The 14616-nt window shown below is 35.7% G+C and overlaps 1 protein-coding gene across 2 annotated transcripts in view; it reads left to right on the top strand.

The window, feature by feature from the left end:
- Positions 1 to 14261, top strand: part of CHST11 (carbohydrate sulfotransferase 11) — a 469189-nt gene extending 454928 nt beyond the window's left edge. For both annotated transcript variants that reach the window (XM_053716961.1, XM_053716960.1), the window contains exon 3: positions 11084 to 14261. In XM_053716961.1, coding sequence (XP_053572936.1) covers positions 11084 to 11938 — 855 coding nt within the window. In that variant the 3' untranslated portion in view covers positions 11939 to 14261. The remainder of the gene's footprint in view (positions 1 to 11083) is intronic.
- Positions 14262 to 14616: the final 355 nt, after the last annotated feature.

Genomic DNA, 14616 nt, shown 5'->3' with positions numbered 1-14616 from the left:
ACGCAATCTAAATGGTTTTAAACTTCTTTTTTTTTAATATATGCAATGATAACTGTAGCTTCAGATGTCAGTGAAGCTTCTTTGTAGATTTCTGTACAGAACAGTTGATAAATGATGTGACACCAGAAATGGTGGCCAAAATAGAATCACCTGTGAATGTAGTTTGTTCTTCTTGCTATAGATTTTATACTTTCATATAACTCTAGGTAATTTGATAATTTGTGAGGAGGCTGTAAATTTCTTACAATCTGTGTCTGGGAAGAGGAGACAAATCGATAGCAACAAGAGAGTGGGTGGTTAGTAGGAGAGGAAAGGGAGGAGAGAGGTGTGTGAAGTAAAGGTGTGAGGGTTTTATGTGTAATTGTTGTCTATATACATGCATTTGTTAATGTGGTTTTATATATATATATATTTATATATATATATATATATATATATATATACTTATAGCCATTTACTTTATGTAAGATTGATTGTAGTGTGTAATCTCCATTTGATGTGGCATGCCAAAACAGAATATATTCCCTCAATTTGGTTATCTACCGATGCAGAGAAAGCCTTCGACCGGGTCGGATAACCTTTTCTGAAAGTAACTCTACGAGCCTTTGGAGTGGGCTATACAACACTACACTGAATTTTTGCACTTTATAATCTTCCATCTGCTAGAATAGTGTTAAACGGTACCCTGTCTCAACCGTTTCAGATAACTAATGGCACTAAACAGGGCTGCCCACTGTCCCCATTGCTTTTCACCTGCCTCATAGAAACACTGGCGACTAAAATAAGAAACAATTTAGACATAACAGGTATTCATGTTGGGGGAGAGGAATACAAGATGTCCATGTTAACGGACGATATTCTCTTTTGCCTCACAAACCCGGTTAACACAATTCCTCTTTTATTAAAAGAACTAGACTCCTTTTCTAAGCTCACAAACTTTGTGATTAATAAGACTAAATCAGAGTTCTTAGGAATTGCGCTCACTCCCCAATTAGAAAGTAAAATTACATAAATGTGTCCATTTAGGTGGTGCAGAGAATCCCTGGGATATTTGGGGATTCAATTGGCAGATAACCAAGACGCTATTTTCAAATTAAACTTTCTATCTATCAAAACAACTCTGAGAGATCTCTTGCTTGGTAGAATTAATACCATCAAAATGAATGCTTTTCCAAGGCTCTTAAACATACTACAAACGCTAACCATTCCTTTACCTTCCAATTACATCTCACAGATTCAAAAACTATTTGGTTCCTTTATATGGAACAGACGGCCTCCTAGGATAAACACATAATGTCACGTTCAACCACTCAGGGAGGGCTGGGCCTTCCGGTTGTGGAATCGTATAGACAATCCATATTTCCTACCTCTTTACCTTAGAAGAGAACCTAAATAGGAACATAAGTCTTCCCTCAGTGTGCTGGCATCCAAACTCCCTATCACTAATCAGACAGGTAGCTAACCCAATTACAAAAAAAACCTTACAAACATGGGATACTATAAATAGGATGAACCCCTACCTTACCTCCTGCCCTGGTCCATTAACATCATTACTTCACAACAACAATTGTTACAAATATAAAATCTCCACTAAACGATATAGCTATCCATCAAATAATGATTAACGAGTCGATTTACACACAACAACAGTTAATAAACAAGGGTTATTCTTGGGCCAATACAGAAGAGTTCATCACTACATTACAACTCATCGACAGACACAAAACTTGATCCGTCCGCTGACCAATCTTGAAAAATTATTTAACTCCAATCCTCCTATTAAACACAGTCTCTCCCATATATATAGGATTATCACCCAGCCACATCCAGGTAATCTACCACACTCTATTGAATCCTGGGAGAAGGAACTTGAAGTGATTATAACCCCCAAAACAGCAACGAACATTTTTTATAATACAAAATTCTCCTCTTCCTCCATTCTAGAATTAAATTATAAAATTTTACATTGTTGGTATCTGACTTCTAAAAGACTCCATAAATTGTTTCCCAAAACTAAAAATCAATGCTAGCGATGTTGTCATGTAGGTAGTGGTATGAGCCATATGTGATAGTGGTGCTCCCAGATAAATTCACTAGGGAGGGACATTATTAAAGAAGTAGATATTTTCCAGATACTCCTTCCATTGGATCCCCTGATTTGGCTGCTTAACAAGGCACCAAACGTCCCCAGAGACATTTTAGACCTCTATTGAAAATTATGACAAATAGCGCAAAAGTTCTTATTGCACGAAACTGGAAATCCACTGAAGTTCCCTCTCTAGAGATATGGCGAAGTAAACTAACTAACCTGATAGAACTAGAAGAATATAGCTCCTATAAATCAGGAAACAGAGATCAATTTATCGAGTTACAACACACTTGGCTACAGTATTTAAAGACCATTTTACCTAGTACCCCCCTTGACTACTAAAGCCACCATATTCCTTACAACTACATACATCAAACCTATTTCCACTTAGGTACATCAAGTACATATTCCATGGATAACATATCTTAAATGTTTTAGAGAAGGCATTAAGACACTAAGGCCTAGATTTAGAGTTTGGCGGTAGCCGTGAAAACCAGCATTAGAGGCTCCTAACGCTGGTTTTAGGCTACCGCCGGTATTTGGAGTCAGTCAGGAAAGGGTCTAACGCTCACTTTTCAGCCGCGACTTTTCCATACCGCAGATCCCCTTATGTCAATTGCGTATCCTATCTTTTCAATGGGATCTTCCTAACTCCGGTATTTAGAGTCGTGTCTGAAGTGAGCGTTAGAAATCTAACGACAAAACTCCAGCCGCAGAAAAAAGTCAGTAGTTAAGAGCTTTCTGGGCTAACGCCGGTTCATAAAGCTCTTAACTACTGTACTCTAAAGTACACTAACACCCATAAACTACCTATGTACCCCTAAACCGAGCCCCCCCCACATCGCCGACACTCGATTAATTTTTTTTAACCCCTAATCTGCCGACCGCCACCTACGTTATCCTTATGTACCCCTAATCTGCTGCCCCTAACACCGCCGACCCCTATATTATATTTATTAACCCCTAATCTGCCCCCCACAACGTCGCCGCCAGCTACCTACACTTATTAACCCCTAATCTGCCGTCCGCACGCCGCCGCCAGCTACATTATAGCTATGTACCCCTAATCTGCTGCCCCTAACACCGCCGACCCCTATATTATATTTATTAACCCCTAACCTGCCCCCCTCAACGTCGCCTCCACCTGCCTACACTTATTAACCCCAATCTGCCGAGCGGATCTCACCGCTACTATAATAAATTTATTAACCCCTAATCCCCCTCACTCCCGCCTCAATAACCCTATAATAAATAGTATTAACCCCTAATCTGCCCTCCCTAAAATCGCCGACACCTAACTTCAAGTATTAACCCCTTATCTGCCGATCGGCGCTCACTGCTACTCTAATAAATTTTTTAACCCCTAAAGCTAATTTTAACCCTAACCCTAACACCCCCCTAAGTTAAATATAATTTTAGTCTAACGAAATAAATTAACTCTTATTAAATAAATTATTCCTATTTAAAGCTAAATACTTACCTGTAAAATAAACCCTAATATAGCTACAACATAAATTATAATTATATTATAGCTATTTTAGGATTAATATTTATTTTACAGGCAACTTTGTATTTATTTTAACCAGGTACAATAGCTATTAAATAGTTAAGAACTATTTAATAGCTAAAATAGTTAAAATAATTACAAAATTACCTATAAAATAAATCGTAACCTAAGTTACAATTAAACCTAACACTACACTATCAATAAATTAATTAAATAAACTACCTACAATTATCTACAATTAAACCTAACACTACACTATCAATAAATTATTTAAATAAAATATCTACAAATAACTACAATGAATTAAACTAACTAAAGTACAAAAAATAAAAAAGAACTAAGTTACAAAAAATAAAAAAATATTTACAAACATTAGAAAAATATTACAACAATTTTAAACTAATTACACCTACTCTAAGCCCCCTAATAAAATAACAAAGCCCCCCAAAATAAAAAATGCCCTACCCTATTCTAAATTAAAAAAGTTCAAAGCTCTTTTACCTTACCAGCCCTGAACAGGGCCCTTTGCGGGGCATGCCCCAAAGAATTCAGCTCTTTTGCCTGTAGAAAAAAACATACAATACCCCCCCCCCCAACATTACAACCCACCACCCACATACCCCTAATCTAACCCAAACCCCCCTTAAATAAACCTAACACTAAGCCCCTGAAGATCTTCCTACCTTATCTTCACCCTGCCAGGTTCACCAATCCGTCCTCGGAAGTCTTGATCCAAGCTTCGGAAGTGTTGATCCAAGCCCAAGCGGGGGGCTGAAGAGTGACGTCCATCCTCGGGCTGAAGTCTGGATCCAAGCGGCAACTGAAGAAATCCATCCTCGGGCTGAAGTCGGAAGTCCATCATCTGGATGAAGTCTTCTATCAAGCCGCATCTTCAATCTTCTTTCTTCTGGAGCGGAGCGGAACCATCTTCTTCCAAGCCGACGCGGAACATCCTCTTCAACCGACGACTAGACGACGAATGACGGTTCCTTTAAATGACGTCATCCAAGATGGCGTCCCTCGAATTCCGATTGGCTGATAGGATTCTATCAGCCAATCGGAATTAAGGTAGGAATATTCTGATTGGCTGATGGAATCAGCCAATCAGAATCAAGTTCAATCCGATTGGCTGATCCAATCAGCCAATCAGATTGAGCTCGCATTCTATTGGCTGATCGGAACAGCCAATCGGATTGAACTTGATTCTGATTGGCTGATTCCATCAGCCAATCAGAATATTCCTACCTTAATTCCGATTGGCTGATAGAATCTTATCAGCCAATCGGAATTCGAGGGACGCCATCTTGGATGACGTCATTTAAAGGAACCGTCATTCGTCGTCTAGTCGTCGGTTGAAGAGGATGTTCCGCGTCGGCTTGGAAGAAGATGGTTCCGCTCCGCTCCAGAAGAAAGAAGATTGAAGATGCGGCTTGATAGAAGACTTCATCCAGATGATGGACTTCCGACTTCAGCCCGAGGATGGATTTCTTCAGTCGCCGCTTGGATCCAGACTTCAGCCCGAGGATGGACGTCACTCTTCAGCCCCCCGCTTGGGCTTGGATCAACACTTCCGAGGCTTGGATCAAGACTTCCGAGGATGGATCGGTGAACCTGGCAGGGTGAAGATAAGGTAGGAAGATCTTCAGGGGCTTAGTGTTAGGTTTATTTAAGGGGGGTTTGGGTTAGATTAGGGGTATGTGGGTGGTGGGTTGTAATGTTGGGGGGGGTATTGTATGTTTTTTTACAGGCAAAAGAGCTGAATTCTTTGGGGCATGCCCCGCAAAGGGCCCTGTTCAGGGCTGGTAAGGTAAAAGAGCTTTGAACTTTTGTAATTTAGAATAGGGTAGGGCATTTTTTTATTTTGGGGGGCTTTGTTATTTTATTAGGGGGCTTAGAGTAGGTGTAATTAGTTTAAAATTGTTGTAATATTTTTCTAATGTTTGTAAATATTTTTTTATTTTTTGTAACTTAGTTCTTTTTATTTTTTGTACTTTAGTTAGTTTATTTCATTGTATTTATTTGTAGATATTGTATTTAAATAATTTATTGATAGTGTAGTGTTAGGTTTAATTGTAGGTAATTGTTGGTATTTTATTTAATTAATTTATTGATAGTGTAGTGTTAGGTTTAATTGTAACTTAGGTTAGGATTTATTTTACAGGTAATTTTGTAATTATTTTAACTATTTTAGCTATTAAATAGTTCTTAACTATTTAATAGCTATTGTACCTGGTTAAAATAAATACAAAGTTACCTGTAAAATAAATATAAATCCTAAAATAGCTATAATATAATTATAATTTATATTGTAGCTATATTAGGATTTATTTTACAGGTAAGTATTAAGCTTTAAATAGGAATAATTTATTTAATAAGAGTTAATTAATTTCGTTAGATTTAAATTATATTTAATTTAGGGGGGTGTTAGTGTTAGGGTTAGACTTAGCTTTAGGGGTTAATACATTTATTAGAATAGCGGTGAGCTCCAGTCGGCAGATTAGGGGTTAATGTTTGAAGTTAGGTGTCGGCGATGTTAGGGAGGGCAGATTAGGGGTTAATACTATTTATTATAGGGTTATTGAGGCGGGAGTGAGGCGGATTAGGGGTTAATAACTTTATTATAATAGCGGTGCGGTCCGGTCGGCAGATTAGGGGTTAATAAGTGTAGGCAGGTGGAGGCGACGTTGTGGGGGGCAGATTAGGGGTTAATAAATATAATATAGGGGTCGGCGGTGTTAGGGGCAGCAGATTAGGGGTACATAGGGATAATGTAAGTAGCGGCGGTTTACGGAGCGGCAGATTAGGGGTTAAAAATAATATGCAGGGGTCAGCGATAGCGGGGGCGGCAGAATAGGGGTTAATAAGTGTAAGGTTAGGGGTGTTTAGACTCGGGGTACATGTTAGAGTGTTAGGTGCAGACGTAGGAAGTGTTTCCCCATAGACAACAATGGGGCTGCGTTTGGAGCTGAACGCGGCTTTTTTGCAGGTGTTAGGTTTTTTTTTCAGCTCAAACAGCCCCATTGTTTTCTATGGGGGAATCGTGCACGAGCACGTTTTTGAGGCTGGCCGCGTCCGTAAGCAACTCTGGTATCGAGAGTTGAAGTTGCGTTAAATATGCTCTACGCTCCTTTTTTGGAGCCTAACGCAGCCATTCTGTGGACTCTCAATACCAGAGTTATTTAAAAGGTGCGGCCAGAAAAAAGCCAGCGTTAGCTACGCGGGTCATTACCGACAAAACTCTAAATCTAGCCGTAAGGTTATTAGAATTGTTTTAAAAAAATCTGTAAGAATCCAGGATGTATATTCTTTTTATTTACTTGTATTCTTTTCTCTTATTAGATTCTTCTTCAACATACGCATTGTTTGTAACTTGTAACTTGACATTTGTACTTTTGTATTTATGCATTTTATTTGGATTCTTAATAAAAATAAACTGGATAAAAAAAGATTGATTGTATTGCTGATTATTGGTCCACTGCTTGTATGATAAATTTTCGTAAGTGTATGTTTTTTTTTTTTAAATCATTGGACAATTAAAACAAGAATATGTGATGTAGGTCACATGAAAATGTGACATAGGATAGGTATATTAAAATTCGTTATAGTGACATAATATCCCACACATCTTTGTTTTGATTACTCTTTCTAACCAAGATTTGATATCAGGTAAAGTTCCTAAATTAATGACAAGCCTAAATGTGTAATTAGCAGATAGTATGGAAGGTCTAACCATAAAAATGTTACACCGGAAAATCTTGAAGCTCTTCAACTACCCAAGTTTATAGTATATTTTTCACCAAATGAAAAACAGAGGTGCTATGGTGTAGGAACGTTACAAGGAAATGAAAAAGCAGACAAGATCAAAATCACTCACTTGTTTGGAAGCACAAGATTGTGCTATTAAAGGAGACCAAGACATATTAGCAACTCAGCTAGCTCTCCTCCAGACTAACTCTTACAACATTTCTATAGGAGGGGCGAAACTCCGATGCTGTCACACGCCACAGATCAGGCCATACCAGGCAGTAGAAAAAACTACAGGATGCAGTAAAAGTTAAAACATTTATTTAAAACAACATCAACTTCCCAAGACATTGGAGGTTTGAGCCCCCCACTCCCAAAAAAATGCTGTAGATCTATTTACTCTCCAAATTAGCCTTTGTCTCTATAAGGATTTACCAATTGAGGTGGTTGGAGGTAGAGTGCTGTTGTTTTTCCGTATTGCAAATTAATATGTTGGATTGGTATAAACCGCAGCTGAAAATTACTTTGAAATTCCCATTTTTAGCAATCATTTGGATCACTAACATATTTGTCCAGTAATAATGTATCTTCTTTTTTTTACATAACCTGCCTTACCTTTATGAATAATTTATTTCAGCCAGTTTACGTGTTGTTTTGGGAAATAAATGCTTTATACATTTTCTATTAAACCATTTTGAATTATTACCAAATGTATTTAACACATTTTACTTTGGTAGTAGAGATGTGTTTCTGTTGATCTGAATGAAGCATTTTATAGTGTCAGTCCTCCTGAGTATAGTGACCTACCCAACTTCTTCGTGTATGAGTTATTGGTAACAGTAGGTTAAACTTACATTGTTGTTATGCTTATTTCTCACTTAGAAATCCAAGTAGTACTGGATAGGCTGCTGTTCTGGGGCTTTCATGTTGTTGCATGGTGGGAGGGCTCAAAACTATTGCCATTGTAGATCTCTATATTTAAAATAGTCCCCAAGTTATTATCAACAAAGGTGATTCTCCTCCATGAGTTCCACACAACTTTTCTAAGGCTTTTCAACACCATTTGTACACATTTTAGCCATTGAAACAATATTTTACAATTATTATAAAATCAATAAAATACTACTGACTCTCTGAAGTCGAAGAAGTCTTGTCACTATGGCAAGGCCTTTAAATATAAAATTTAGAAACAAAAATGTTATCTTGATAAATGTTTATGTTGCTATGTAGTGTTCTTTATGTGAAACAGACTCCTACATTAGAATACAAGGTCTAAAAGAAATCCCAAAGATTTTACGTGATTTCTCTCCAGTAGTGTAACCACGAGTATGGTGTGGTGCTGGGCTTGAATTGTGGTAGTGCAAAAGAACTGTTTATAAATTTTGTTGTAGCATACAAATAATTTAGTGTTCATAATTCATTGTGCTGACTAACATGCAATGAACAATTGGTTGTAGACCTATAAGCTACAGACTAATACAACTGCTATAAACATATGTGTTAAAACAGCTATGTTGCCAATATCCCTGTGGTTTTGCGCGATTGAGTAACTTTTTAATTAATTTTGTTGTAACTCTGCTTTTACTCCATGGTTATGTTTATAGCAAATAAATTATCTTTCGACTACTACAGCGGGAGTTATGCTTGTATTTAATAGTCACCTTTGTGCTATTATTTACATGAAGCTTTTGTGATTATGTCTGTGTTGAAGTATACAGCTTCTTGTCTATGCATATATTTATCCATAGTAACTTCTATTCTTCAGATGCTGTTGCATAATAAATATTTAGGCATTGTAGTTCATTTTTATAGTTTGGTCAGTGTATGTTGATAATCAGTACTTTATTCTGAAAATTGAACCCTCTAATGTCCATTTAACCATCACACAATAAAATCAAACACTAAATACATTTCATGCACCTCCCTCTAATTATGGGTGCCATTTTGAAACCTACAGGTATGTGAAGAAGAGTTGCTGCACATGTGCAAACATATCAGCACTAGAATTTAGTGAATGCTAGATCTCAACATCACTGCACCCATGGCTACAGGGAGGCCAGGAACAACCTCTAAAAACACTTTACAAGCCTAGTATTATATCCCTTTAAGGAATCCTGTATTCCATTTAAGTTTTTGGCCGATAGATCATATGGTATGTGGAAACATTTTTGTTTGTTGTACATTAATAAAATTAATCTGTAGTTTGAATTTTAATATTTATTTTTTTTAATTTCCACTAATCCAATAGTCTTGACTAGTATTAAATTTCAAAGATATTACAAAGATAATATTGATTTATTGCACTTTTAATAAATAAATTAAAAAAAAAAAATATTTAGAACATTTAGAAATGCAGTTAAATATGATAGATGTTGTTTCAGACCCGGGTTAATCATACAGGAATAGATGTACACAATAAACGTTTTTATTTCATTGTCTGTTTATTGATTTCTAGTGTGATTGGGAGAACAGACCTTAGTGTGTCATACTGCGTCAGGATGTGAATTGTAAGGTTTTACAATAGGTGAAGATGTCAATGATTTTTTAAGTATGCCATGATAAGTTTAGTTTTGTCTCTTGATTTGGAATATATATTGAATGAAAATGTATTGCTCTTTAATTCAGTACTCAGTTGTCTTTGAATACTAAATATTAATTTGCAAGTATACTATAAGTACGGCACCTCTTTAGATTTTAGAAGAGTTTGTTGTGCAGTACTTAATTACTACTTATACAGCATTAAAATAATTCTGATTTTCTCAGTATAACTATTTTAGTTGTTATTTCTTTGGAGACAACATGGAAGCATTGATTATGTGAAGATTTATTTTAGCATAACGCCCTGAATGTAAAGCATTTTCTACAGTGTGTTTGTGAAGTCCTGTGGATTAATACTATAATCCAATGAAGTCCCTAAAGCAGTAAAAGGAATGCTTCTTTAGCATCAAAAAAATAAAAACATACAGCTTAAACAACCGTTATAGTTTCAATTTAAGTCATTCTTAATTAAGTTATTAACACTACAGTGATTATTAAAACAAAATGCATTTTCTCTCAACCAATTTATTTAAAATATATAATTAGGGACAGACTATATGGATTTAAGCCAAAATGCAAGTGTCTGAATGAGATAAAAAAAAGTAAATGAATTGAGTTTAACTTCACAAATTAAATCAATGAACATTCATGAAGTACTTTAGGAAGTAAATTTTTCCATTGGTACAGTTAGCATCTGTAAGATTTAAAAGGATATTTTTTTCACTATAGACAGAAAGTAGCCTTAAAAATCCTATCTCACTATTATATTGGAGGTATGTAAATAGTAGCTAAGCTTTGGCTTCATAAGCAAATCCTGACTTTCAATCTACAGTGTACAAATTATCTTGTGATTACGAATACATGAGTCAGCCAATTACACATTTTTATTTACCTGTGTCTAGGCAATACTGTATGGTTATGTTCTCTCTTAATAATTGGTAAATTTAGCATTAATTGGTGCAGTATTTCATTTTCGCTTGATTTAAAGCACTAATAGTGAATACATGCCACAAGCATTCCACTGACATTAATAGTAAGTTAATATGTAGTGCCATTTCTGCTAAGTTTTCTCTACAGTTGATGATATATTGTTATACTAGGTGGTTTTCTTACAAAAGTATAAATGAAGGTAGTAGTTATTACATAGTATTGATATTATGTATATAAATTGATGGATAACAATGTGCAATTTGTGTTTCCTTTAGTTGGATCTGTCCGGCAATGCTGTCATGCACCAGACGAGAAGAGATCAAGTTACAGAAACATGCCGGGCAAATAGTGTGGCAAGCAGGAAACGCAGAGTACTGACACCTAATGACTTGAAACATTTGGTTGTAGATGAAGACCATGAAATGATCTATTGTTATGTGCCCAAAGTAGCATGTACGAATTGGAAGAGGGTCATGATGGTCCTTACTGGAAGAGGAAAATACAGTGATCCAATGGATATCCCAGCTAATGTGGCCCATGTGTCCTCAAACCTGAAAACCCTCAACCAGTATAGTATCCCAGAAATCAATCACCGTTTGAAAAATTATATGAAATTTCTTTTTGTCCGAGAACCTTTTGAGAGATTGGTCTCGGCCTACAGAAACAAGTTTACTCAAAAGTATAACACTTCCTTCCACAAACGCTATGGTACCAAAATAGTAAGACGGCAAAGGAAAAATGCCACCCAAGAGGCACTGCTTAATGGCAATGATGTCAAATTTGAAGAGTTTGTGGCTTACCTTATAGACCCACACACACAAAGGGAAGAACCCTTCAACGAACACTGGCAAACTGTATTTTCTCTCTGCCATCCATGTCATATCCACTATGATCTTATTGGAAAATATGAAACACTAGAGGAGGATTCTAATTATGTTCTTCAGCTGGCAGGAGTTAGTGACTATCTTAAATTTCCAACCTTTGCAAAGTCTACCAGAACTACTGATGAAATGACAGCCGAATTCTTCCAGAACATCAGTTCAGAGCACCAAACACAGCTGTACGAAGTTTACAAACTGGATTACTTAATGTTCAATTATTCAATACCTTCCTACCTGAAATTAGAATGAGAACCACCCTATTTCTCATTTAAGTTTTTGTTATTACATGGATAAAGGGTTATTTTGTAAATTAATATGGGGGATTCTTTAATTTGTGCTGCGAGCAGCACAAGCAGAATTATTTAAATTACTTCATAAGAAGGACAATGCTATTTTTAGGATAATATAAGTTAAAAGAGGAGATTACCAGGTCCAAAATACATTTACTATATACGATGGGCTTGTATATTTATATATACTCACAACATAAAAGGTATTAATCTTGTTGGTTCATTTATAAAAAATTAAATATCTTTTAAAAGTACATGGTACCAAAAGTCAAAATTAAACTTTCATAATTTAGAGTCTCTAAAATTAAAAAAAAAGAATAATTCTGCTGTCAGAAGTAGCTATTTCTGTTAGTATCTTTAGTTGAAATGTAGCTCCTTTCATGAGTGCATGCTGAAGTAGGCTCAAGAGTGTGCATGTGTCTTGACTACTCAATGTATAACATTGTTACAAGCATTTTTGCTGACATGGCTGCCATAAAGGGCCTGACATGTGCATACTCCTGAGCCTACCTCCGTATGCTCTTATAAAATGGAGTGGTTTCAACAAAGGATACCAATAGAAAGAGGTACATTTGGTAACAATATTAAACTGTAAAATTTGTTTTCTTATTTTACACTCTATAAGAATCATAAAAGTTTAATTTCTACTTCCATGCCTCTTTAAACAGAATAATGCATCTATTTTTGCGGCAAAATTCAAACAAATGAAAGCAAATGAGCCATTTAAATGAAAGGTACATTACAGATGCTTCTGTATAAAGCCATATCTTATATAGTGCATGTGTCAGGTTCCTGGTAGAACCGTTTAGCTAGTCTGAAGGAATATAAAGTACTACTACACTGTTCTTAATGTCTACAATGCCATTGTTCTCTGTGTGAATGGTCTATAAATTATTTATAGTTATTTAAACAATATTTTTTGGTATGTCTAAAAATAATTCAATATACATATATCCCTATGTATATAGAGATTGTATGTGTCATGTTTAAAGAGCCAAATGTAAAGAAATTGTTTCCATCTTTTAGACCCTTACTTAATCTTAAGTTAGGGTATTTTTTTTAAAGAAACCTTCCCATTGTGATTTTATAATAAATTAAAATGTATATTTTCTTTTACATAAAATAATTAAGGCATATTACTCTTTCATGTGCCACTTATAACAAAAAAAAAAAACAAAAAAAAAGACTGTGTAGATAATTTAACTGAGGATTTCCTCTCTCACAACCTGTAACTTTTTTTTTTGGTGTGCTCTGCATTAAAACCAGTGCACCTCTCGGGTGTTAGTAGGTTTAAACTGAACAACTACTGTGTGCAAACCAGTTGTAAAAACCCATGAGACATTGCTTCAAGCTCTGGCTTCTTTATTGAAAGTGTTGTTAATGTGGTTTTGTCTTACATTATAACAGTTCTGCCATTATATATGTTAATGCTCAGGGTTCCCAGAATCCTTGATGGGTTTTAATACAAAGTCTGTAAGCCATATATTTGTGGCTCCAAACCGGATGGACATTTGGCAGAGACACTTGGATAATTGTTATCCTCTCTGATTCCTAACAGGCCTTATGATCAATGCAGTTTACTTTTTTGTGTGTGCATGTTCTTAGTCCCATTAGCTTTCCTTTCCTGCCTCTTCAGTATAGTAGTAAAGAACTGAAGCCCAGATTCTCTTCATTTTATTGGCCTTTTTGCAAGATCTAGCACACTCACACGTAGGCCTTAAAATGGGCTTGTACCTATTGTATAAGTTGCTTGGTATTCTCTGCCAGATAAAAATGGGTAATCTCCTCAGCTTTAATACAAAGAAAAAGCCTGTACCTCTGTCGTGTCAGGCTTAGTAAATATTTTTTTTCTGCTGGTCAGTCAACAAACTCTTTAAATGCTTAGTTGCTGTTATTGTATTTGCTTTTCCTTTGTTCTGAATGCTATGTATGTATGTCATCAGCTAAGTTATTGCTGTGATATGAATATTAATAATAATTTGAACCTGTTGTGTATCCCTTTTTAGTCTTTCAAGTTGCGCAGTGCTGTTGATAGGAACTAATCCTTGTCAGTCATTTTGTACATAATGTTCTTCCGTTTTGGCCTTTTGCCTGCTTGGCGTCCTTGTATTACATTGTAGAGCAATGTTTTGCATCCCCCCAAGCAAAAAAGGGTTAAAGGAATCTGTAATCTACTGGAATGGCCAAATTGTAGACAGGCTGAAAAGCTAAAGATAATTTATTAAAATGTATTAAAGTGTACAAAACCTTGATCAAAAATAAATCCATTACTTATACAGTGATTTTTAATTGTGGTTCTTTCATAAATTTTGCACTACACAATTCATGAGACACATGTATATTTCTGTGTGTGGTGGGATATATATTATAGTTTATGGCAGCTTCTCTCTAATGAATTATCCCTGGCGAGGTGGCTATATAGTTTTGTGCCACTAAGTGTAGGTAGAAATCTCCCATAAGACTTTGGAACTCCTTCTTAATCCCTTATTATTGAGGCTTATTAGGGAAAAGGGTTAACACTTTTGCAATTATGTTATTACCTGTTTTTTCCCCATAAGTGTTTTTTTATTGTACACTGTCCATAATCCATATGTCTTTTTGGTTTGATGCAACACATTTTGTGTTTTTCGTAGCTAT

Source organism: Bombina bombina, chromosome 6, assembly GCF_027579735.1.
Source record: "Bombina bombina isolate aBomBom1 chromosome 6, aBomBom1.pri, whole genome shotgun sequence".
NCBI lineage: Eukaryota > Metazoa > Chordata > Amphibia > Anura > Bombinatoridae > Bombina > Bombina bombina.
Note: the sequence above shows the minus strand (reverse complement) of the source record. Positions and strands in the feature narration are given on the sequence as shown.